General features: G+C 38.3%; 1 protein-coding gene across 6 annotated transcripts in view; it reads right to left on the bottom strand.

The window, feature by feature from the left end:
- Positions 1-26,368, bottom strand: part of unc-13 — a 4,182,017-nt gene that overhangs the window by 1,923,445 nt on the left and 2,232,204 nt on the right. For 5 of the 6 annotated variants that reach the window (XM_067757836.1, XM_067757834.1, XM_067757838.1 and 2 more), the window contains exon 12: positions 14,750-15,022. The exons of the other annotated variant lie outside the window; for it this stretch is intronic. In XM_067757836.1, the coding sequence (XP_067613937.1) occupies positions 14,750-15,022 (273 nt within the window). The remainder of the gene's footprint in view (positions 1-14,749; positions 15,023-26,368) is intronic. 6 annotated transcript variants of the gene reach the window in all.

The raw sequence follows: 26,368 nt of genomic DNA, 5'->3' as shown, positions 1-26,368 counted from the left end.
TAATGAGTATTTTAAAAGGGAGTGGGCCTTAGTTCTATGGGTGGACGCCTTTTCGAAATATCGATATAAAGGTGGACAGGGGTGACTCTAGAATTTGTTTGTACGATATGGGTATCAAATGAAAGGTGTTAATGAGTATTTTAAAAGGGAGTTTGCCTTAGTTCTATAGGTGGACGCCTTTTAGAGATATCGCCATAGTGGTGGACCAGGGATGACTCTAAAATGCGTTTATACAATATGGGTATCAAACGAAAGGTGTTAATGAGTATTTTAAAAGGGAGTGGGCCTTAGTTCTATGGGTGGAAGCCTTTTCGAAATATCGATATAAAGGTGGACCAGGGGTGACTCTAGAATTTGTTTGTACGATATGGGTATCAAATGAAAGGTGTTAATGAGTATTTTAAAAGGGAGTGGGCCTTAGTTCTATGGGTGGACGCCTTTTCGAGATATCGCCATAAAGGTGGACCAGGGGTGACTCTAGAATTTGTTTGTACGATATGGGTATCAAATGAAAGGTGTTAATGAGTATTTTAAAAGGGAGTGGGCTTTAGTTCTATGGGTGGACGCCTTTTCGAAATATCGATATAAAGGTGGACCAGGGGTGACTCTAGAATTTGTTTGTACGATATGGGTATCAAATGAAAGGTGTTAATGAGTATTTTAAAAGGGAGTGGGCCTTAGTTCTATGGGTGGCCGCCTTTCCGAAATATCGATATAAAGGTGGACCAGGGGTGACTCTAGAATTTGTTTGTACGATATGGGTATCAAATGAAAGGTGTTAATGAGCATTTTAAAAGGGAGTGGTCTTAGTTCTATAGGTGGACGCCTTTTCGAGATATCGCCATAAAGGTGGACCAGGGGTGACTCTAGAATTTGTTTGTACGATATGGATATCAAATGAAAGATGTTAATGAGTATTTCTTTTCGAAATATCGATATAAGGGTGGACCAGGGGTGACTCTAGAATTTGTTTGTACGATATGGGTATCAAATGAAAGGTGTTAATGAGTATTTTAAAAGGGAGTGGGCCTTAGTTCTATGGGTGGACGCCTTTTCAAAATATCGATATAAGGGTGGACCAGGGGTGACTCTAGAATTTGTTTGTACGATATGGGTATAAAATGAAAGGTGTTAATGAGCATTTTAAAAGGGAGTGGCCTTAGTTCTATAGGTGGACGCCTTTTCGAGATATCGCCATAAAGGTGGACCAGGGGTGACTCTAGAATTTGTTTGTACGATATGGGTATCAAATGAAAGATGTTAATGAGTATTTTAAAAGGGAGTGGGCCTTAGTTCTATGGGTGGACGCCTTTTCGAAATATCGATATAAGGGTGGACCAGGGGTGACTCTAGAATTTGTTTGTACGATATGGGTATCAAATGAAAGGTGTTAATGAGTATTTTAAAAGGGAGTGGGCCTTAGTTCTATAGGTGGACGCCTTTTCGAGATATCGCCATAGAGTTGGACCAGGGATGACTCTAAAATGCGTTTATACAATATGGGTATCAAACGAAATGTGTTAATGAGGATTTTAAAAGGGAGTTGGCCTTAGTTCTATGGGTGGACGCCTTTTCGAAATATCGATATAAGGGTGGACCAGGGGTGACTCTAGAATTTGTTTGTACGATATGGGTATCAAATGAAAGGTGTTAATGAGTATTTTAAAAGGGAGTGGGCCTTAGTTCTATGGGTGGACGCCTTTTCGAAATATCGATATAAGGGTGGACCAGGGGTGACTCTAGAATTTGTTTGTACGATATGGGTATCAAATGAAAGATGTTAATGAGTATTTTAAAAGGGAGTGGGCCTTAGTTCTATGGGTGGACGCCTTTTCGAAATATCGATATAAGGGTGGACCAAGGGTGACTCTAGAATTTGTTTGTACGATATGGGTATCAAATGAAAGGTGTTAATGAGTATTTTAAAAGGGAGTGGGCCTTAGTTCTATGGGTGGACGCCTTTTCGAAATATCGATATAAGGGTGGACCAGGGGTGACTCTAGAATTTGTTTGTACGATATGGGTATCAAATGAAAGATGTTAATGAGTATTTTAAAAGGGAGTGGGCCTTAGTTCTATGGGTGGACGCCTTTTCGAAATATCGATATAAGGGTGGACCAGGGGTGACTCTAGAATTTGTTTGTACGATATGGGTATCAAATGAAAGGTGTTAATGAGTATTTTAAAAGGGAGTGGGCCTTAGTTCTATGGGTGGACGCCTTTTCGAAATATCGATATAAAGGTGGACCAGGGGTGACTCTAGAATTTGTTTGTACGATATGGGTATCAAATTAAAGGTGTTAATGAGTATTTTAAAGGGAGTGGGCCTTAGTTTTATAGGTGTACGCCTTTTCGAGATATCGCCATAAAGGTGGACCAGGGATGACTCTAGAATGCGTCTATACAATACGGGTATCAAACGAAATGTGTTAATGAGGATTTTAAAAGGGAGTGGGCCTTAGTTCTATGGGTGGTACCATTTTCGAAATATCGATATAAAGGTGGACCAGGGGTGACTCTAGAATTTGTTTGTACGATATGGGTATCAAATGAAAGGTGTTAATGAGTATTTTAAAGGGAGTGGGCCCTAGCTTTATAGGTGTACGCCTTTTCGAGATATCGCCATAAAGGTGGCCCAGGGATGACTCTAAAATGCGTTTATACAATATGGGTATCAAACGAAAGGTGTTAATGAGTATTTTAAAAGGGAGTGGGCCTTAGTTCTTTGGGTGGACCCATTTTCGAAATATCGATATAAAGGTGGACCAGGGGTGACTCTAGAATTTGTTTGTACGATATGGGTATCAAATGAACGGTGATAATGAGTATTTTAAAAGGGAGTGGGCCTTAGTTCTATAGGTGGACGCCTTTTCGGGATATCGTTATAAAGGTGGACCAGGGTTGACTCTAGAATGCGTTTGTACATTATGAGTATCAAACTAAAGGTGATAATGACTATTTTAAAAGGGAGTGGGCCTTAGTTCTATAGGTGAACACCTTTCCGATATATCGCCATAAAGGTGGACCAGGGGTGACTCCATAATGTGTTTGTTCAATATGGGTGTCAAATTAAATGTATTAATAACGATTTTAAAAGGGAGTGGTGGTAGTTGTATATGTGAAGGCGTTTTCGAGATTTCGACCAAAATGGGGACCGGGGTGACCCAGAACATCATATGTCGGGTACCGCTAATTTATTTATGTATGTAATACCACGAACAGTATTCCTGCAATGATTCCAAGGGCTTTCGATTTCGTCCTGCAGAACTTTTTCATTTTCTTCTATTTAATATGGTAGGTGTCACACCCATTTTACAAAGTTTTTTTCTAAAGTTATATTTTGCGTCAATAAACCAATGAAATTACCATGTTTCATCCCTTTTTTCGTATTCGGTATAGAATTATGGCATTTTTTTAATTTTTCGTAATTTTCGAAATCGAAAAAGTGGGCGTGGTCATAGTCGGATTTCGGCCATTTTTTTACACCAATACAAAGTGTGTTCATATAATTATGCGAACTGAGTTTAGTAAAGATATATCGATTTTTGCTCAAGTTATCGTGTTAACGGCCGGGCGGAAGGACAGACGATCTACTGTGTATAAAAACTGGGCGTGGCTTCAACCGATTTCGCCCTTTTTCACAGAAAACAGTTATCGTCCTATAATCTAAGCGCCTGCCAAATTTCACAAGGATTGGTAAATATTTGTTCGACTTATGGCATTAAATGTATCCTAGACAAATCAAATGAAAAAGGGCGGAGCCACGCCCATTTTGAAATTTTCTTTTGTTTTTGTATTTTGTTGCACCATATCATTACTGGAGTTGAATGTTGACATAATTTACTTATATACTGTAAAGATATTAAATTTTTTGTAAAAATTTCACTTAAACATTTTTTTTAAAGTGGGCGTGGTCGTTCTCCGATTTTGCTAATTTTTATAAAGCATACATATAGTAATACAGGTAACGTTCCTGCCAAATTTCATCATGATATCTTCAACGACTGCCAAATTACAGCTTGCAAAACTTCTAAATTACCTTCATTTAAAAGTGGGCCGCGCCACGCCCATTGTCCAAAATTTTACACATTTTCTATTCTGTGTCATAAGCTCAACCCACCTACCAAGTTTCATCGCTTTATCCGTCTTTGGTAATGAATTATCGCACTTTTTCGATTTTTCGAAATTTTCGATATCGAAAAAGTGGGCGTGGTTATAGTCCGATATCGTTCATTTTAAATAGCGATCTGAGATGAGTGCCCAGGAACCTACATACCAAATTTCGTCAAGATACCTCAAAATTTACTTAAGTTACCGTGTCAACGGACGGACGGACGGACGGACATGGCTCAATCAAATTTTTTTTCGATACTGATGATTTTGATATATGGAAGTCTATATCTATGTCGATGAATAGCAAATAAGGGTGGACCAGGGGTGACTCTAGAATTTGTTTGTACGATATGGGTATCAAATGAAAGGTGTTAATGAGTATTTTAAAAGGGAGTGGGCCTTAGTTCTATGGGTGGACGCCTTTTCGAAATATCGATATAAGGGTGGACCAGGGGTGACTCTAGAATTTGTTTGTACGATATGGGTATCAAATGAAAGATGTTAATGAGTATTTGAAAAGGGAGTGGGCCTTAGTTCTATGGGTGGACGCCTTTTCGAAATATCGATATAAGGGTGGACCAGGGGTGACTCTAGAATTTGTTTGTACGATATGGGTATCAAATGAAAGGTGTTAATGAGTATTTTAAAAGGGAGTGGGCCTTAGTTCTATGGGTGGACGCCTTTTCGAAATATCGATATAAAGGTGGACCAGGGGTGACTCTAGAATTTGTTTGTACGATATGGGTATCAAATGAAAGGTGTTAATGAGTATTTTAAAGGGAGTGGGCCTTAGTTTTATAGGTGTACGCCTTTTCGAGATATCGCCATAAAGGTGGACCAGGGATGACTCTAGAATGCGTCTATAAAATACGGGTATCAAACGAAATGTGTTAATGAGGATTTTAAAAGGGAGTGGGCCTTAGTTCTATGGGTGGTACCATTTTCGAAATATCGATATAAAGGTGGACCAGGGGTGACTCTAGAATTTGTTTGTACGATATGGGTATCAAATGAAAGGTGTTAATGAGTATTTTAAAGGGAGTGGGCCCTAGCTTTATAGGTGTACGCCTTTTCGAGATATCGCCATAAAGGTGGCCCAGGGATGACTCTAAAATGCGTTTATACAATATGGGTATCAAACGAAAGGTGTTAATGAGTATTTTAAAAGGGAGTGGGCCTTAGTTCTTTGGGTGGACCCATTTTCGAAATATCGATATAAAGGTGGACCAGGGGTGACTCTAGAATTTGTTTGTACGATATGGGTATCAAATGAACGGTGATAATGAGTATTTTAAAAGGGAGTGGGCCTTAGTTCTATAGGTGGACGCCTTTTCGGGATATCGTTATAAAGGTGGACCAGGGTTGACTCTAGAATGCGTTTGTACATTATGAGTATCAAACGAAAGGTGATAATGACTATTTTAAAAGGGAGTGGGCCTTAGTTCTATAGGTGGACACCTTTCCGATATATCGCCATAAAGGTGGACCAGGGGTGACTCCATAATGTGTTTGTTCAATATGGGTGTCAAATTAAATGTATTAATAACGATTTTAAAAGGGAGTGGTGGTAGTTTTATATGTGAAGGCGTTTTTGAGATTTCGACCAAAATGGGGACCGGGGTGACCCAGAACATCATATGTCGGGTACCGCTAATTTATTTATGTATGTAATACTACGAACAGTATTCCTGCAATGATTCCAAGGGCTTTCGATTTCGTCCTGCAGAACTTTTTCATTTTCTTCTATTTAATATGGTAGGTGTCACACCCATTTTACAAAGTTTTTTTCTAAAGTTATATTTTGCGTCAATAAACCAATGAAATTACCATGTTTCATCCCTTTTTTCGTATTCGGTATAGAATTATGGCATTTTTTTAATTTTTCGTAATTTTCGAAATCGAAAAAGTGGGCGTGGTCATAGTCGGATTTCGGCCATTTTTTTACACCAATACAAAGTGTGTTCAAATAATTATGCGAACTGAGTTTAGTAAAGATATATCGATTTTTGCTCAAGTTATCGTGTTAACGGCCGGGCGGAAGGACAGACGATCTACTGTGTATAAAAACTGGGCGTGGCTTCAACCGATTTCGCCCTTTTTCACAGAAAACAGTTATCGTCCTATAATCTAAGCGCCTGCCAAATTTCACAAGGATTGGTAAATATTTGTTCGACTTATGGCATTAAATGTATCCTAGACAAATCAAATGAAAAAGGGCGGAGCCACGCCCATTTTGAAATTTTCTTTTGTTTTTGTATTTTGTTGCACCATATCATTACTGGAGTTGAATGTTGACATAATTTACTTATATACTGTAAAGATATTAAATTTTTTGTAAAAATTTCACTTAAACATTTTTTTTAAAGTGGGCGTGGTCGTTCTCCGATTTTGCTAATTTTTATAAAGCATACATATAGTAATACAGGTAACGTTCCTGCCAAATTTCATCATGATATCTTCAACGACTGCCAAATTACAGCTTGCAAAACTTCTAAATTACCTTCATTTAAAAGTGGGCCGCGCCACGCCCATTGTCCAAAATTTTACACATTTTCTATTCTGTGTCATAAGCTCAACCCACCTACCAAGTTTCATCGCTTTATCCGTCTTTGGTAATGAATTATCGCACTTTTTCGATTTTTCGAAATTTTCGATATCGAAAAAGTGGGCGTGGTTATAGTCCGATATCGTTCATTTTAAATAGCGATCTGAGATGAGTGCCCAGGAACCTACATACCAAATTTCGTCAAGATACCTCAAAATTTACTTAAGTTACCGTGTTAACGGACGGACGGACGGACGGACATGGCTCAATCAAATTTTTTTTCGATACTGATGATTTTGATATATGGAAGTCTATATCTATCTCGATTCCTTTATACCTGTACAACCAACCGTTATCCAATCAAAGTTAATATACTCTGTGAGCTCTGCTCAACTGTGTATAAAAATACAAACACATATACAAAAAAAATTGAAAAATTTGGTTTAAGGTCTAATGAGGATTTAATTTGATAACAAAACCGAAATCGATATGCCGAAAGAATGTCGCTGGTTGTTGTCACTGGGAAATAAACTTGCACTACCGTCCCAAAGAATTCTTTTTCTCCCATACACATGATTGCCGACATCGAACAATGAGTCCAGAGGATCGAAGATGAAGATTATAAAAATACGGTAAAATGCAAGATTGCGAATAGAATAAGAAACTACAAAAACAAAATGGAATGTGGACCAAAAGAAAAAATTTATTTTGAAGGTTTGCGATGGAACAACCAAATTTATAAATAATCGCATATATAATAATAACTAGTGCAGACAATGGTAACAAAACTGTGATAATGTACAAAACGTAATATAAAAATAAGACAAAGGACCTTTAAGTGACAAGCAAACGTATAGAACGATGAGAATTGACCCGAAGCAACAGTTGTTAAGGGAAAACAACGCCTTCATATATGAAATATATAAGCAAAAGAATATTTGGGCGAAAACTAGACAATTATTGACATGCCATGCGGCTAGTGCACCTAAATTATACGGACTACTAAAAACACTGGATCACAAATTCCAACTTTTTTCTGCACCAGAGACGCCATTAGGAAATTCTTATGTAAAATCACACCTGGACTCAAAAAAGGAACACTGCGTTGAACCTGATTGAAAAAATTTATAATCTCAGCGACCAGGAGCTCAAAAAAGAAAACAACGTTAAAATCAAGAACATTTTATATAAAAACGGATTTACGAGCACCCTAATACAAAAATGGATCACAACAAAAATGATGAATAGCAAACATTCAAATCAAAACACAAAAACAGATAAACCAGAAGAAAACGTTTACCGGAATATGTACCAGGCCTAACAGAGATGAAAACGTTAGGCACATACATACTCAACAACACCATAGCTTTTGCTCGTCGACCACATCAAACACTTAATACGATATATACAAAAACTAAAGATAGAACAAGCAAGTAAGGAAGGTTAAGTTCGGGTGTAACCGAACATTACATACTCAGTTGAGAGCTATGGTGACAACATAAGGGAAAATAACCATGTAGGAAAATGAACCGAGGGAAACCCTGGAATGTGTTTGTATGACATGTGTATCAAATGAAAGGCATTAAAGAGTATTTTATGAAGGAGTGGGCCATAGTTCTATAGGTGGACGTCATTTAGGGATATCGCCATAAATGTGGATCAGGATTCGTTTGTACAATATGGGTATCGTGTAATAACCTTTGCTGTACTAAAAATTTTTTGTCCAGATATTTTTGATCCATGTAATTTCTTTTCTTCCTTGAAACAAATTGGCGTTATTGGGAAACCGGCGTTGGTTGGGACTTTGATACGTGGACTGTGCATCAGGTGTTACTTGTGGCGTTTGTAACGGCTGTGGCTCCAATGACGCCTCCGGGGAATTTATCATTTCCTAAAAATTTAGATATATGCAAAGAATATAAACTATTTTAATCTGGTATCAATTTACTCTTACTTCATAAGAATATGTGTCATTGGCAACTGTAGGCAAATTTCCGTAACACGTCTTTGGAGCAATTTGGTTAGATAGAAAAAGTAGGGAGCAATAATATATCCACTTCTGAGTAAATATTGCGTCGGCACCGTCACCTGATCTTCCTGACTGTTTGACCCTATAGAATAATTTTCTAAATTGGTCCCTCAAATTGCCCCTTTCTTTTTGCTTCTTCAGGATTTACACCCAGCTCTGCTGCCACTTCTGACCTTAAAAGATTTATTAAGTTATGCTTTTGTGTGCTTATAGCATAAAAGGCGTCTGTTTTGCACACAATTAATTAACTTTTCACAGTCCATCGCCCAATTATTTATTTTTTCCAGTAAATGCATGCAAGTTAGTAACCAGATTCGGACGATAAAATTTAACGCGCGCAAATTTATTGGCAGTGGAAAACGACAACGGTCGACAACAATTCGGTGATCGGTTGAAATGTGCACACGCTCATCTAAATACATGTGTTTATTTTTATCGGACGATTACGACCGGCATTCGGCGATCAAAATCGGTGGCTGTGTAAGCTTACTCTAAAGGTTACTCACGGTCGCACCTATTGGATGGGGCGAAGCACTGCTACAACAACAACAACAACAACAACAGGGCAGATATATTTAGGTCTGTGACCTAAACATTGTGTCTTGTTCTTCTTCTTCATCCCAACTTTAATTGTTCTTTCCTTAATACTATTAAATAGTTTAAAATAATTTAAAACAAAATGAATAAAGGCCTCTCTTCGCTACACTTCACAGTCGGGAATAAAAAGTTTTGTAGGTTTTTTTAAAAGGTTATAAACTTAAATGATGTATTTATTTTATTAATAATTAGAAATGATTTACAAGTATATTTTGATCTTGTGAAAAACTTAAACACAAAATGAAAACTTACAAAAAATAAAAACAAAAAAGCATAAAAGATTAAAAAGAAAAAATTTAAAAAATACGAATGAATTTTTCTTCTCACAGAATTACAATATATATAATTTGTTTATAAAAACTTAAACAGAACCACAAACAACATTTGAGAGATGTAAAGGAAGTTACCAACAAAAATATAAATACAACAAGTAAGGAAGGCTAAGTTCGGGTGTAACCGAACATTACATACTCAGTTGAGAGCTATGGAGACAAAATAAGGGAAAATCACCATGTAGGAAAATGAACCTAGGGTAACCCTGGAATGGGTTGTTTGTACGATATGGGTATCAAATGAAAGGTGTTAATGAATATTTTAAAAGGGCGTGGGCCTTAGCTCTATAGGTGGACGCCTTTTCGAGATATCGCCATAAAGGTCGACCAGGGATGACTCTAGGATTTGTTTGTACGATATGTGTATCAAATGAAAGGTGTTAATGAGTATTTTAAAAGGGAGTGGGCCTTAGTTCTATAGGCGGACGGCTTTTCGAGATATCGCCATAAAGGTGGACCAGGGGTGACTCTAGAATTTGTTTGTACGATATGGGTATCAAATGAAGGGTGTTAATGAGTATTTTAAAAGGGAGTGGGCCTTAGTTCAATAGGTGGACGCCTTTTCGAGATATCGCCATAAAGGTGGACCAGGGGTCACACTAGAATTTGTTTGTACGATATGGGTATCAAATGAAGGGTGTTAATGAGTATTTTAAAAGGGAGTGGGCCTTAGTTCAGTAGGTGGACGCCTTTTCGAGATATCGTCATAAAGGTGGACCAGGGGTGACTCTAGAATTTGTTTGTACGACATGGGTATCAAATGAAAGGTGTTAATGAGTATTTTAAAAGGGAGTGGGCCTTAGCTCTATAGGTGGACGCCTTTTCGGGATATCGTTATAAAGGTGGACCAGGGGTGATTCTAGAATGCGTTTGTACAATGTGGGTGTCAAACGAAATATCTTAATGAGTGTTTTAAAAGGGAGTGGGCCTTAGTTCTATGGGTGGACGCCTTTTCGAGATATTGCCATAAAGGTGGACCATGGGTGACTTTAGAAATTGTTTGTCCGATATGGGTATCAAATGAAAGGTGTTAATGAGTATTTTAAAAGGGAGTGGGCCTTAGTTCTATGGGTGGACGCCTTTTCGAGATATCGCCATAAAGGTGGACCAGGGGTGACTCTAGAATTTGTTTGTACGATATGGGTATCAAACGAAAGGTGTTAATGAGTATTTTAAAAGGGAGTGGGCCTTAGTTCTATGGGTGGACGCCTTTTCGAAATATCGATATAAAGGTGGACCAGGGGTGACTCTAGAATTTGTTTGTACGATATGGGTATCAAATGAAGGGTGCTAATGAGTATTTTAAAAGGGAGTGATCCTTAGTTCCATAGGTGGACGCCGTTTCGAGATATCGCCATAAAGGTGGACCAGGGGTGACCCTAGAATTTGTTTGTACAATATGGGTATCAAAAGAAAGGTGTTAATGAGTATTATAAAAGGGAGTGATGCTTAGTTCCACAGGTGGACGCCGTTTCGAGATATCGCCATAAAGGTGGACCAGGTGTGACCCTAGAATTTGTTTGTACGATATGGGTATCAAATTAAAGGTATTAAGGAGGGTTTTAAAAGGGAGTGGTGGTAGTTGTATAGGTGGTCGCCTTTTCGAGATTTCGCCATAAAGGTGGACCAGGGGTGACTCTAGAATGCGTTTGTACGATATGGGTATCAAATGAAAGGTGTTAATGAGTATTTTAAAACGGAGTAATCCTTAGTTCAATAGGTGGACGCCGTTTCGAGATATCGCCATAAAGGTGGACCAGGGGTGACCCTAGAATTTGTTTGTACAATATATGTATCAAAAGAAAGGTGTGAATGAGTATTTTAAAAGGGAGTAATCCTTAGTTCCATAGGTGGACGCCGTTTCGAGATATCGCCACAAAGGTGGACCAGGGGTGACCTTAGGATTTGTTTGTACAATATGGGTATCAAAAGAAAGGTGCTAATGAGTATTATAAAAGGGAGTGATGCTTAGTTCCACAGGTGGACGCCGTTTCGAGATATCGCCATAAAGGTGGACCAGGTCTGACCCTAGAATTTGTTTGTACGATATGGGTATCAAATTAAAGGTATTAATGAGGGTTTTAAAAGGGAGTGGTGGTAGTTGTATAGGTGGTCGCCTTTTCGAGATTTCGCCATAAAGGTGGACCAGGGGTGACTCTAGAATGCGTTTGTACGATATGGGTATCAAATGAAAGGTGTTAATGAGTATTTTAAAACGGAGTAATCCTTAGTTCAATAGGTGGACGCCGTTTCGAGATATCGCCATAAAGGTGGACCAGGGGTGACCCTAGAATTTGTTTGTACAATATATGTATCAAAAGAAAGGTGTGAATGAGTATTTTAAAAGGGAGTAATCCTTAGTTCCATAGGTGGACGCCGTTTCGAGATATCGCCATAAAGGTGGACCAGGTGTGACCCTAGAATGCGTTTGTACAATATGGGTATCAAACGAAAGATGCTAATGAGTATTTTAAAAGGGAGTAATCCTTAGTTCCATTGGTGGACGCCGTTTCGAGATATCGCCATAAAGGTGGACCAGGGGTGACCCTAGAATTCGTTTGTACAATATGGATATCAAAAGAAGGGTGTTAATGAGTATTTTAAAAGGGAGTGAAGCTTAGTTCCACAGGTGGACGCCGTTTCAAGATATCGCCATAAAGGTGGACCAGGTGTGACCCTAGAATTTGTTTGTACGATATGGGTATCAAATTAAAGGTATTAATGAGGGTTTTAAAAGGGAGTGGTGGTAGTTGTATAGGTGGTCGCCTTTTCGAGATATCGCCATAAAGGTGGACCAGGGGTGACTCTAGAATGCCTTTGTACGATATGGGTATCAAATGAAAGGTGTTAATGAGTATTTTAAAAGGGAGTAATCCTTAGTTCCATAGATGGACGCCGTTTCGAGATATCGCCATAAAGGTGGACCAGGTGTGACCCTAGAATTTGTTTGTACGATATGGGTATCAAATTAAAGGTATTAATGAGGGTTTTAAAAGGGAGTGGTGGTAGTTGTATAGGTGGTCGCCTTTTCGAGATATCGCCATAAAGGTGGACCAGGGGTGACTCTAGAATGCCTTTGTACGATATGGGTATCAAATGAAAGGTGTTAATGAGTATTTTAAAAGGGAGTAATCCTTAGTTCCATAGATGGACACCGTTTCGAGATATCGCCATAAAGGTGGACCAGGGGTGACCCTAGAATTTGTTTGTACAATATGGGTATCAAAAGAAAGGTGTTCATGAGTATTTTAAAAGGGAGTGATGCTTAGTTCCACAGGTGGACGCCGTTTCGAGATATCGCCACAAAGGTGGACCAGGGGTGACCATAGAATTTGTTTGTACAATATGGGTATCAAACGAAAGATGCTAATGAACGCCAATTAAGAAAGTAAGTAAGACCCGGACGACCGGGAATAGTTACAATGTAAATATCTAATTTACGAAAAAACACCGACGTTCGTAATCTGGACGGCATACGCGGAGAGTCGTTATCATAGTTACTATTCTACCTGGTAACCGATTGTTCCTCCATCGAAAAGATAAAAGAAAACAGAGAACTTACACAGAGTATTCCTCGAATTTTCTTTGAGTGCATCCATCGCCGGGGTAGTTCTATGTCGCACGTAGATGCGATCAGTGATGTACCAGTAGAACAGCCGGAAAAAATAGTGCGTTCTGAACTCATTACTTAAATATTTGTTGTCCAAAATCTGGCTCAATGTTCAGTCGTACAATTCGAAGAATTTAAAAAGTTAGTTGGTTCCCTTATTTAAGATGTTATGGAAAAATTAAATAACTGTATGCGTACCGTGTTGCTATAAAAAGCGTTGGGCTGGAAAACCAGAAGTTAGCATACATTTCCACCCAATCGAGCCCAGCTCGCTCCGCGACATCCATATAGATCATATGGGTACATTCATTCGCTGTAAACGTGGTAACTGCTACGCTCTCGAGGTATATGGTGTTCTTGCTCATCCAAATAGCACGCTATTTTCCCAATAAAATTGTAAGCTAACGAGAAACCACGTTTACGTCTTAGGCTACCGGCAGATCTAGTCTTCGATTTCAGTCTTCGCGAACAAACCGTACTAAACATCGACGACGAAATTATGTAATGCTAATTATGAATTGACCAGCGACACGATAAACCATCGGTACATGAGGAGGGTGATCTTGTGGGGATCGGGAACCAGGCTTCTCCTGTTTGCTGAAACTCTCAAGCTGGAATCGAGATATAGTTAACGTATATTATAAGACAAAGTGAATTGTTGGTGCATTAGCGTATCTGAAATTGGTAACGATGATTTCGACAATACAATCGATGTCAATTCACCTGTAAAAGTGGCCGAGATGTTCCCTAAGATGTCAACGCTTCCGGGCTCCTAAAATACACCTTGGTAATGTAAACGGCAACCCATACAGCCGTCGTGAACATCGAAAGAAAAAGGCATACGAATTTTGTGAAATTTCAAGTTTCAATATCTTAAAACTGAACAAAATATGTTATCACCATATTAATCGGTATTCGTTGGTAACAAAACGGAATTACATTCCACCTGTTTCTGTTGAATTTTAAACATGTCAAAGTGGAATATCTCAGACGAAAGTAATGGATTGGTTAAAACTGTGAAAATGAAATAAGTGTGGAAAAATTTAAATTAAGGTGTGTTTTGTAAAATTTCTCTGATATTTACAATTTGTAAATCGCAGACTAAAGTTAAAGCAATATATATGCTTAAACCTATGAAAAGGGCGTTTGGCCCCCAACTACATATAAGCCGTTTATTTTGAAAGTGGCATAAGTCATTTCATGTCGTTTAGGTTCAGTGATAATTTGTTTGTATCTCTCCTCGCCTCCAGTTTGTTAGAGTCCAATATCCAAAAGATGCAATTCTTATTATTATTTTATAATTGTAGAACCATCTATATATGCATTCGTTCAAAAATAACAATGCATTTAAGACCATGAGTTGGAAATGACTTATGCCACTTTCAAAATAAACGGCTCATATGACGCATTTGCTTCAGTGTTACTGTAGTATAACAAATGTAATATAACAATGTAAGCAACCTTATTTTTTGTTGTTGGTGTGTAATTTACTTAACGAGAAATTCTAATATATATGCACTTACCCCAAAATTACTAGCGGAAAAGCGGTCACTGGCTGATACGGCTGACGAGGCTGTAGTATGTGCGTAATATGCATTAATATTCGCTAATAATGTACTCATCACAGCTGGAACACCAGGGCATAAATATTTTGTTGATAGACAATGGAAGTGTGTCATTGCCTGGTATATATTTTCAATCCCATAACGCATAGCAAATTCATCAACGATCTCTTCTGGAATTTCGTCGAAATATAGTTTCCAAGCATCATCACCTTTCTGTTGTGGCAATTTCACCTACAATTGTGCACCACATATATACGCGGTATAGGTAATTATAATTTATTTAAGATTCAATAGTGTTTAAGTGAATTAAACTATGAACATTTATCTTTCGTTTGTTTCATTAACCATTGAGTGCGCTTGCGATTCTCAACTGGTTAGTGGTATATTCTAAAGACACTGTTTAAAAATTGTATCCCAAATCGGTGTTTTTCATAATAAAATAAGGTGGCTCAAACCTATACCTTAGATCCGAAGTGCTCAGCCCCAATAAATACATACAAGCTGCAACAGCGAGGTTTTCACAGCGAAATGAGGAAGCTTATCCCAAGCCCAAGTGCTCGCCCCCAATTGAATACATAGGAAGGTATAACGGGTCTATAGCGACCTCTGTTCTTCTACATGAACAGATATATAAATAAACATATAAAATAAAATACAGTCCACTAAAATAACAAATAATATAATTATAAACTATTCGCCCTCCGAATCACCAAAGTCTAGATAGAGAGTAAAGTGCATTTTACAGGTCATAAGCTCTATTTTACTATTTTACCCCTTTTATTTGCCCCTTTTTTCCATCGCTCCTTAATTTGTTCTGCTCGCTTGGAAAAAAATTTCAATTGAAAGCAAAATTTCAGTTTAAGTAAGCAGAAAAAATTGTGAAGCGATTGAAAAATGTGCAATACTATATACTTATTTTGTTTATAATATTTAACCCTAGAAAATGCCAAAGAAATACTTTGCATCGAGCTAAAGGCCAAACAATGATTTGTTTTATTACTATTATATTAATTGTTTCCTTAATTGAAAAAATTATTAAATGAGAATAGAAGAAAGAAAAAATATTAGACAGCTGGCAAAGTTCGTTGCTAAATTCCTTTATCTGTATCGTTTAGACGCCATTTTTATCAGTAGTAGAAATAATGAAACAAACAAGCAACCGCTGTAATAGCTGAATGATTATAACAGCAGCGCCTAAACGTTGCCGATGAAGGAATTTAGCATTTCCTGAAATGGATCTATACAAGGAGCTTTGGCAGTTGGCAAAAATTTAGTATCTTTCTTTTATTCTAATTTAAACATTTTTCAATCAAGAAAAAATGGATAATAACAATAAGTAATAATGATGAAAAAATTATTGTTCGGCTTTGAGCTCGATTCGATCCCGCGATCGTACAAATCAAAAGGGCGATAATACATCCCATAGCAGTGGGAAAAAATTGTGGATAAATATGGCACTATGGCATCATTGTTATAAAACAAGTCCAATATTCACATCGTTTCTGCAACAGGTATCGCAGCACCGTAGCACCGTAAAAATCGACAAGAATTCGAATAGATATAGAAACAATGAAGACAAACATACCACCGTGTGATAGCAGAATGAGCTTTGCATTTGTCTAAAATTGTTTTCTTTCTTCTATTCTAATTTAAAAAGTTTATCACAGCAATAATAATGCTGCAAAATTATTGTAAAGCCTTGAGCTTGATTCGAACCCGCGATCTTACATATCAAAAGGCTGATAAAACACAAAAAAATAGTTTCTACACCTTTTCCAGTTCACGTAAGTTCAGAAAATTATAATTTAAGTTCAGGGCAGAACAGTTTCATATTTATAGTTTGAGTGAAAATAATTTACGAGATCGTATTACACGATACCACACAGAATTTTCAATTTAAATTCAGAAAGTTACCATACAAGTCAGAATTTCCAACTCAATTTCTGAAAATTGCAATTCAAGTACAGAAAACTACACTTTATGTTCAGAATTTCATATATAAGTTCAACAAGTCGAGTTTCGAAAATTACTATTCAAATTCAGAAAGTTACAATTCATGTTCAGAAAATTATAATTTAATTTCTGAATCGTTTTCAAGTTTTTAATTTTCATTCAATTGAAATTAATGTATGAAAGATGATAAATATTAACGGTATAATTTGATATATTGATATAGATCTTTACTATGTGTTAACGAAATATTGAACTTACAGCGAGTATGTAAGCAGTGATGAAGCAGACACAACAAATGAACACTTTGCTGAATCTTCCGCCATTTAGTTGGTGGATATAAGGAGACAAACTGAAATATAAACTCTGAGTAAGTGATAATCTCTTGGTACAGCTTATATAATTAAAAACTTAAAATTAAAATTTTTCTAAAAACATAAGATAAACCTATCTAATATGCATGGAAATTTTCTTCACTATCGTAAAAATTCATATAATAAATTGAGGGAAAAATTTCTTTGCCTATTGCAAAAAATTCCGCTAGCACTTTGATGGTATTTTGGTTAGGTGTGGCGAATGAAAACGTGACTTAAAAGTACTTTTTAGTTTTCAATGCCATTATATTTTCAATATCTCACACCTCAACGTACCAAGAAAGAAGAATTGTATATTAGTACTAGCGTACCCTCGCCTGCTTCGTCAGGCGATAAATTCAATGATTTGCTGAAAGAGAATAAAATTAAATGAAACAAAGCAAATTCTTTGATACAATTTCATTCGAACTTTATTGTAACACTTTTTGGTAGACAACGTTTTTGTGGTTTTCTATCTTTCGCGTAAATGAATAATGACTATGGTTTGCCTACTCGTGAGCAAGCTACATACAATTGTCCATGAGAAAAAATTTGGTATTCTAAATTAATACCGCACATTTGTAAAGACTGTCCTTGCGCCTTATTAATTGTCATAGCGAAGGCAAGGCGAATAGGGAACTGCAAACGTTTGAAATCGAAGTGTAAATCCGTCGGAATCAGTGGAATTCTGGGTATCAAAACGTCTTCTCCTTTGTACTTCCCTTTCAAAATTGTTGCTTCGATAGCGTTACCCATTAGCTTCTTCACAGCGAGTTTGGTACCTTTGCAAAGTCGTGGCATATTAATTTTGCGCAGCATAATAATCGGTGCTCCAATTTTTAATCGTAAATTATGAGGTGGTAGGCCTGGCGAACCGAGTGAGTTTAAGGATTCAGTTGGATAATTTACGACATCATCTTTATCAGTTGTTGTTGTTGTTGTAGCAATGCTCGCCACAACTAATAGCCGCGACCGATCACAAATTGTCATCAATATCCTCTAACGGGAGTCCAAGGAAACTTGCCGTTTCAACTGGGGTGGACCATAAGGAAAGGGGTGTTAGAGGCGTTGGTTCCACATTACAATTAAAGAGATGGTTGGTGTCATGTGGGGACATATTGCAAGTGGGGCATACATTTTGTATGTCGGGGTTGATTCAGGATAGGTATGAGTTTAACCTGTTACAGTATCCAGAACGAAGTTGAGCAAGAGTGACAGGCGTTTCCGCGAGTTTCGGATACTTTTCTTTAAGTACTGGATTCACCGGATATTCCCGGCATAAAGGTCCGACGCCTGCTTATGGAGTTTACCAAGGACCTGCTTGTGTTTTTTATCTTCATACGGATGGGTTCTCAGGTGCCGTATTTCCTCAAAATGCTTACGGAGATGACTCCTTAATCCCCTAGGCGGTGCTGATTCATCAATCAGATGTCTGTTGGGATGCCCAGGTTTCTGGGTAATCAACAGGAACTGTTTGGTCAGCATCTCATTTCTCTCCCTGATGGGGAGTATTCTCGCCTCATTATGCAGATGGTGTTCTGGGGACATAAGAAGACAGCCCGTGGCGATTCTGAGAGCAGTATTTTGGCAGGCCTGTAGTTTCTTCCAGTGGGTAATTTTTAGGCTTGTGGATCATATGGGTGACGCTTAGCACGTAATCGGCTGGCTAATTGCTTTGTATGTAGTCATGAGCGTTTCTTTACCTTTTCCCCGGGTACTGCCAGCGAGGGATTTAAGGATTTTGTTACGGCTCTGAATTCTCGGAACAATTGCGGCTGCGTGCTCACCAAAATGTAGATCCTGATCAAACGTCACACCCAAGATTTTGGGGTGTAGGACAGTCGGTAGCGTAGTGCCATCGACGTGGATGTTCAAAATGGTCGACATTTGGGACGTCCATGTTGTAAATAAGGTCGCGGAAGATTTAGTCGGTGATAATGCCAGGTTTCGCGAGGCGAAAAAACTGGAGAAATCAGGGAGGTAGCCGTTTATTTTATTGCATAGCCCATCGATCTTTTGGCCTGGGCCTGGGCGTGTGGCCATTATTGTGCAGTCATCGGCGTAGGAAACTATTGTGACTCCTTCCGGTGGTGAAGGTAGCTTAGATATGTAGAATTTAAACAAAAGTGGGGATAGGACACCACCCTGTGGCACCCCTTGTTTAATTCTCCTTGGTTTTGATGTTTCGTTTCTAATTGCACCGATGCCTGCCGACCACCCAGATAATTTGCGGTCCACCTTTTAAGACATGGGGGAAGGGTAGACCCTTCCAGGTCTTGCAGTAACGAGCCATGGTTGACCGTATCAAAAGCTTTTGATAGGTCTAGCGCTACGAGTACTGTTCTACGGTGGGGGTATTGATTTAAACCGCAATTTATCTGTGTGCTAATCGCATTTTGCGCGGTGGTAGTGCTTTGGAGTTTTGCCATGAAACAATGCTGATGAAGGACTAGCAGCAAATTTGCTTGGAAATAGGGGAGCAAAATGGCTTCAAGCGTCTTTGCCACTGGCGATAGGAGAGATATCGCCATGTTATCTGGTTTCCCAGGCTTTAGTAGCGGGACCACCTTGGCCATTTTCCATTTCTCGGGTATGACAAAGGTGGAAAGAGACAGGTTGAAGACATGCGCTAAATATTTGAAACCCTCTTTCCCTAGGCTTTTAAACATCGACATGGCTATGCCGTCTGGGCCCACTGCTTTGGATGGTTTAGCGCGACCAATGACGTCCTCAACCTCTTTAGCGGTGATGGTGATTGGTGACGCGCTGAATTTGTGTTTATGTGCTTGTCTATTGGCTCTCCGTCTATCTTTGTCGACCGTAGGATGCATTATATATTGTCGGCAGAAAGCGCTCGCGCATTTTTTCGCATCCGACAGCACTTTGTCGTCAAAGGCGATGGAAACTTTGTTTTTGTGCTTAGTCGGATTCGATAGGGACTTTACGGTGGACCAAAGTTTACCCACACCCGTAAAGAGGTTACAACCTCTTAGGTGCTCCTCCCATTTCGCCCACTTGTGTTCGTCCACAAGCAATCTGATGCGTTGGTTTATATCCCTTATTTGGGGGTCGCCTGGATCAAGCTGTCTTATAAGGTCACGTTCTCTCGCTAAGTTTGCGGCCTCCGCCGGGAAGTGGGGCCGGATTTCGGGAATTCTCCCGGCGGGAAAGAAACGTGCCGAGGCGGATTCAATGACCTTACGGAAGGCACGCTCCCCTTGGCGGGCATCAGTCGGGATAGGGAAGGCAGCAAAGCGGTTGTCTGTAAAAGATTTATATTCTTCCCACTTTCCTTTTTTGAAGTTTATGAAAGTGCGTTTTTAGGTGAAGATGAAGTCGGCGGTGCGCTCGAGCGAAATAAGTATGGGCAGGTGGTCGGATGCCAATGTTACCATCGGCTGCCAGTTGACGTAGTTTACGAGTTCTGTGCTCACGATTGAGATATCTGGCGAGCTGTGACAGCTTCCTACCATACGTGTGGGGGTGTCTCCGTTTGTTGTGCAGAACGTCGTTCCTTCTATTTGATCCGCCAACATCTCACCCCTACTGTCCGCGCGCAAGTTTGAATGCCATAGATCATGATGGGCATTGAAATCGCCTAAGATAATGCGATTGTTGCCAGTGAGTAAAGCCCTGATATTAGGGCGGTATCCACTGGGGCAACAGGTGGCAGGAGGGATGTAGATGTTGATGATTTCTAGGTTTTCATCGCCTGACCGAACAGATAGGCCTTGACGTTCTAAGACGTTGTCCCTGCGGCCGATGCCAGGATCAAATATATAATATTGCACAGAGTGGTGTATGATAAACGCGAGGCCGCCTCCATTTCCGCTCTCGCGGTCTTTCCTGTGGACATTATACCCAGAGCAGGTCTGCAATGCAGATCTTGCTGTGAGTTTAGTCTCTTGAATCACAGCAATGCGGATGTTGTGCCGCTTCATGAAATCGACTATCTCCGTAATCTTCCCAGTTAGTCCATTACAGTTTAACTGCAGAATTCTGAAGTGCTTAAGGGGAGAGGCCGCCACTCTACGGATTCGATGCCTTCCCGGAGTAAGGGAGTATGGAGCAGTCCTGTTGCAAGGAGCTGCTGGGAGGATGACTATTTGTGGGAGGGACGAAACAAATTGATCAGTAATAGTGTCCATTGACTTATATGCAACTATGCCACCTGGTGTTTAATCCAAAATAGCTGCATTTATATCATTGACGTCCTTACTTTTCCCAGCTAAAATTGCTCTTTCGCTGGGCCAATTATAGTTTTTGTAATGTTGAACTTTGTTTGGAAATACACTCTGTATCAATGCCTCTTTAGACTGTGCAAAAGTGCAGACATTGTTAGGCGATGTAATCATTTGGCCATTTCCGATTTTCAGTAATTGCTGTGAAAATTCAGCTGCTGACGGTTCGTTTTTTAGTTGAACACGTACGCTTTGTCGTAAGTGTAAGCTTGTTTACATGTTTCCATAAATACGATGATTTTGAACATGCATTGATTTCATCTGCATTTCAAAGTTCTATAAAGTGCTTCCAATGATTTCTTGTGTGCCATAGTACACTCGTCCCATACGATGAGCTTACATACTTTAAGAACTTTTGCCATTCCAAATGTTTTCGAAATATTACATCTTGGTGTTTTATTTAATGCAGAATGTGCTGTGCGACCGCCTTCCAGTAATGCAGCCGCAATTCCGGAAGAAGCAAGTGCCAATCCAACGTTATTATCTAATCGAATTGTTGCCAATATCAATGGAATCAAAAAGGTATTGCCTGTTCCCCCAGGAGCATCCAAGTTACAAATGTGTTTAGTTCATTACAATCATAATGGTATTCACGCTCCAGTTCTCGATTGAACATATCATGCATTGCACAATTTGCTGCTGGTATGCCAAATTGTACTAACGATTTGTTTGACATCGACAAACAAATGTCGTCAATCCTTATCAATGCTTCATTGTAAATTTCCAATGTTAATTCCAACTCATAATTTGCAGTACTTCGACGCATTTGGTTTAAAATATCATCTGCCATATAATCTTTGAAATTATTCCATAATCGCAATTATTATCGAAATAAAGTTCGTATTTGATGTGGACTGGCTATTACAGTTGAAACGGCAAGCGTATCTTCCCAATGCTAATCATCCTCCAACAAATTTAATTGTTGACATGCTTCACGATATGTTGCGCACAATACACCATTAATTGTTCTTAACGCTTGGAATGATGTTGGGCCACGAACATTAATTAGCAACAATCGCTGACATATTAAGTTTTTGACATTTCAAATGTGACATTTTAATTTATGATGATCTATTACTTAACTCAATTTCACCGTATTGAAATTGATTTTTTCGATCATTTAAAAATTCAATTGAAAATAATTTTTCCGTTTCAATAAAATTAAGTAATATTTTTGAAACGTCATATCTGCAAACACCTTCAAAAATATCGTGCATAATATCTCCGGTAAAATTATGTTCAACATGAAATGAATTTATATCATTGAAAATGGAATTCTCATATGTACCAGTTAAATTTATTCGTTTTTCAGGTATATCTTCTGTAGCAAGGTTTTCTGCATAGTTTAACTCATTCCGAAGTTTACTTTCTATTTCCTCGACAATAAACGAAGTTTCTTCTTTATTACATAAACAATATCGACAAAAGTAATTAGATGAAAAACTTTTAGTGTAGCCGGGAATACTATTTAAACCTAAGTTATCACCCACAACTAGTGCTAGTACAAAATAAATTTTTTTTCGTGTATTATCAAAGCTAATGTCAATACCCTCTTCTTCAAGGTTTTTAATTTCTTCGACTAGTAGTTTCAATGATGCGTCATTTCCAAACTGTTTATATTTACTTCTGAAGAAAAGAGCTGGGAATATATTTTCTAGTCGCGATTGAAAGTGCTGTAGCAAAGTGGGGAAACCCTAATAAAAAGCAGCTATTGATTGTGTTCCTCTATGGGAACCCAAAGGATTGTTGATTTCAAAATCGTCAAAGTAGATAATGTAAGGGATTGCAGTTCTATCGCTAAATAAACTAATTTTAGAGTTCCATAATTGTCCATTGACAATGTTTTTATACTCCGTTGAGCAGAGCTCACAGAGTATATTAAGTTTGATTGGATAACGGTTGGTTGTACATATATAAAGGAATCGAGATAGATATAGACCTCCATATATCAAAATAATCAGGATCGAAAAAAAATTTGATTGAGCCATGTCCGTCCGTCCGTCCGTCCGTCCGTTAATACGATAACTTGAGTAAATTTTGAGGTATCTTGATGAAATTTGGTATGTAGGTTCCTGAGCCCTCATCTCAGATCGCTATTTAAAATGAACGATATCGGACTATAACCACGCCCACTTTTTCGATATCGAAAATTTCGAAAAACCGAAAAAGTGCGATAATTCATTACAAAAGACAGATAAAGCGACGAAACTTGGTAGATGAGTTGAACTTATGACGCAGAATAGAAAATTAGTAAAATTTTGGACAATGGGCGTGGCACCGCCCACTTTTAAAAGAAGGTAATTTAAAAGTTTTGCAAGCCGTAATTTGGCAGTCGTTGAAGATATCATGATGAAATTTGGCAGGAACTGTACTGCTATTACCATATGCACGCTCAATAAAAATTAGCAAAATCGGAGAAAGACCACGCCCACTTTAAAAAAAAAATTTTTTTAAAGTAAAATTTTAACAAAAAATTTAATATCTTTACAGTATATAAGTAAATTATGTCAAAATTCAACTCCAGTAATAATATGGTGCAACAAAATACAAAAATATAAGAAAATTTCAAAATGGGCGTGGCTCCGCCCTTTTTCATTTAATTTGTCTAGGATACTTTTAACGCCATAAGTCGAACAAAAATTAACCAATCCTTTTGAAATTTGGTAGGCGCATAGATTTTATGACGTTAACTGTTTTCTGTGAAAATGGGCGAAATCGGTTGATGCCACGCCCAGTTTTTATACACAGTCGTCCCTCTGTCCTTCCGCATGGCCGTTAACTTGAGCAAAAATCGGCATATCCTTAATGAACTTAGTTCACGTGCTCACTTGAACTCACTTTATCTTGGTATGAAAAATGAACGAAATCCGACTATGACCACGCCCACTTTTTCGATATCGAAAATTACGAAAAATGAAAAACATGCCATAATTTTATACCAAATACGAAACAAGGGATGAAACATGGTAAGATAATTGGATTGTTTTATTGACGCGAAATATAACTTTAGAAAAAACTTTATAAAATGGTTGTGACACCTACCATATTAAGTAGAAGAAAATGAAAAATTTCTGCAGGGCGAAACAAAAAACCCTTAAAATCTTGGCAGGTACCACATATATAAATAAATTAGCGGTATCCAACAGATGATGTTCTCGGTCACCCTGGTCCACATTTTGTCGATATCTGAAAAACGCCTTTACATATACAACTAACACCACTCCCTTTTAAAACGCTCATTAATACCTTTAATTTGATACCCATATCGTACAAACTCATTCTAGAGTCACCCCTGGTCCACCTTTATGGCGATATCTCGAAAAGGCGTCCACCTATAGAACTAAGCCCCACGCCCTTTTAAAATACTCATTAACACCTTTCATTTGATACCCATATCGTACAAACATATTCTAAAGTCACCCCTGGTCCACCTTTATGGCGATATCTCGAAAGGGCGAACACCTATAGAACGAAGGCCCACTCCCTTTTAAAAATACTCATTAACACATTTCATTTGATACCCATATCGTAAAAACAAAGCCTAGAGTCACCCCTGGTCCACCTTTATTGCGATACCTCGAAAAGGCGTCCACCTATAGAACTAAGGCCCACTTCCTTTTAAAATACTTATTAGCTCCTTTCGTTTGATACCCATATTGCACAAAAGAATTCTAGAGTCACCCCTGGTGCACCTTTGTGGCGATATCTCGAAACGGCGTCCACCTATGGAACTAAGGATTACTCTCTTTTAAAATACTCATTAACACCTTTCATTTGATACCCATATCGTACAAACATATTCCAGAGTAACCCCTGGTCCACCTTTATTGCGATACCTCGAAACGGCGACCACCTATACAACAACCACCACTCCCTTTTAAAACCTTCATTAATACCTTTAATTTGATACCCATATCGTACAAGCACATTCTAGAGTCACCCCTGGTCCACCTCTATGGCGATATTTCGAAACGGTATCCACCTATAGAACTAAGTCCCACTCCCTTTTAAAATACTCATTAACACCATTCGTTTGATGCCCATATTGTAAAAACAAATTCTAGGGTCACCCCTGGTCCACCTTTGTGGCGATATCTCGAAACGGCGTTCACCTATGGAACTAAGGATTACTCCCTTTTAAAATACTCATTAACACCTTTCATTTGATACCCATATCGTACAAACGCATTCTAGGGTCAACGCTGGTCCACCTTTATAACGATATCCCGAAAAGGCATCCACCTATAGAATTAAGGCCCACTCACTTTTAAAATACTCGTTAACACCTTTCATTTGATACCCATATCGTAAAAAAATTCTAAATTCCGCCCTGGTCCACCTTTATGGCTATATCCCTAAATGGCGTCCACCTATAGAACTATGGCCCACTTCCTCATAAAATACTCCTTAATGCCTTTCATTTGATACACATGTCATACAAATACATTCCAGGGTTTCCCTCGGTTCATTTTCCTACATGGTTACTTTCCCTTATGTTGTCACCATAGCTCTCAACTGAGTATGTAATGTTCGGTTACACCCGAACTTAACCTTCCTTACTTGTTTATTTTGCTTTCATGTGAAAGAAATGTCAGTGTATTTTCCAAGGTGTCTTTTAACACATTGGGAAGTTCGAAAAAATGTTTAATTTGAAATCGTAATGGCATTAGTACACCCTTACTATGCTTTTCTGTTAAAGAAATATCATGGTGATGAACCACAGGTGCAATTCTATTGTCAATGTCCAATTCTTGTGGATCTTCAAAACTGTTTCTCTTTTTGAGTTCCTTTAAAAATTTGTAAAATGTTTTACACTTGGAAAATGGGTCTCTTAAAACAGAAACAAAGTTTCTGAGCTGGATTTTTTTTTTTTTTTGTTCTGCAAAATCCAATATATAATTTTCTAAATAGTCAGCTATTGGCAAAAGCAAATCATTTGCTCTGTCATCAATAAGTTGTTCTGCATCAGATCGAGCGAAATTTGATTGGCTGTGTAATTTACTTAAAAATAGCAGCGCAATATTTTCGAACTC

Source organism: Eurosta solidaginis, chromosome X, assembly GCF_040869045.1.
Source record: "Eurosta solidaginis isolate ZX-2024a chromosome X, ASM4086904v1, whole genome shotgun sequence".
Lineage (NCBI taxonomy): Eukaryota > Metazoa > Arthropoda > Insecta > Diptera > Tephritidae > Eurosta > Eurosta solidaginis.
This window is presented reverse-complemented; position numbering and strand designations above follow the sequence as displayed.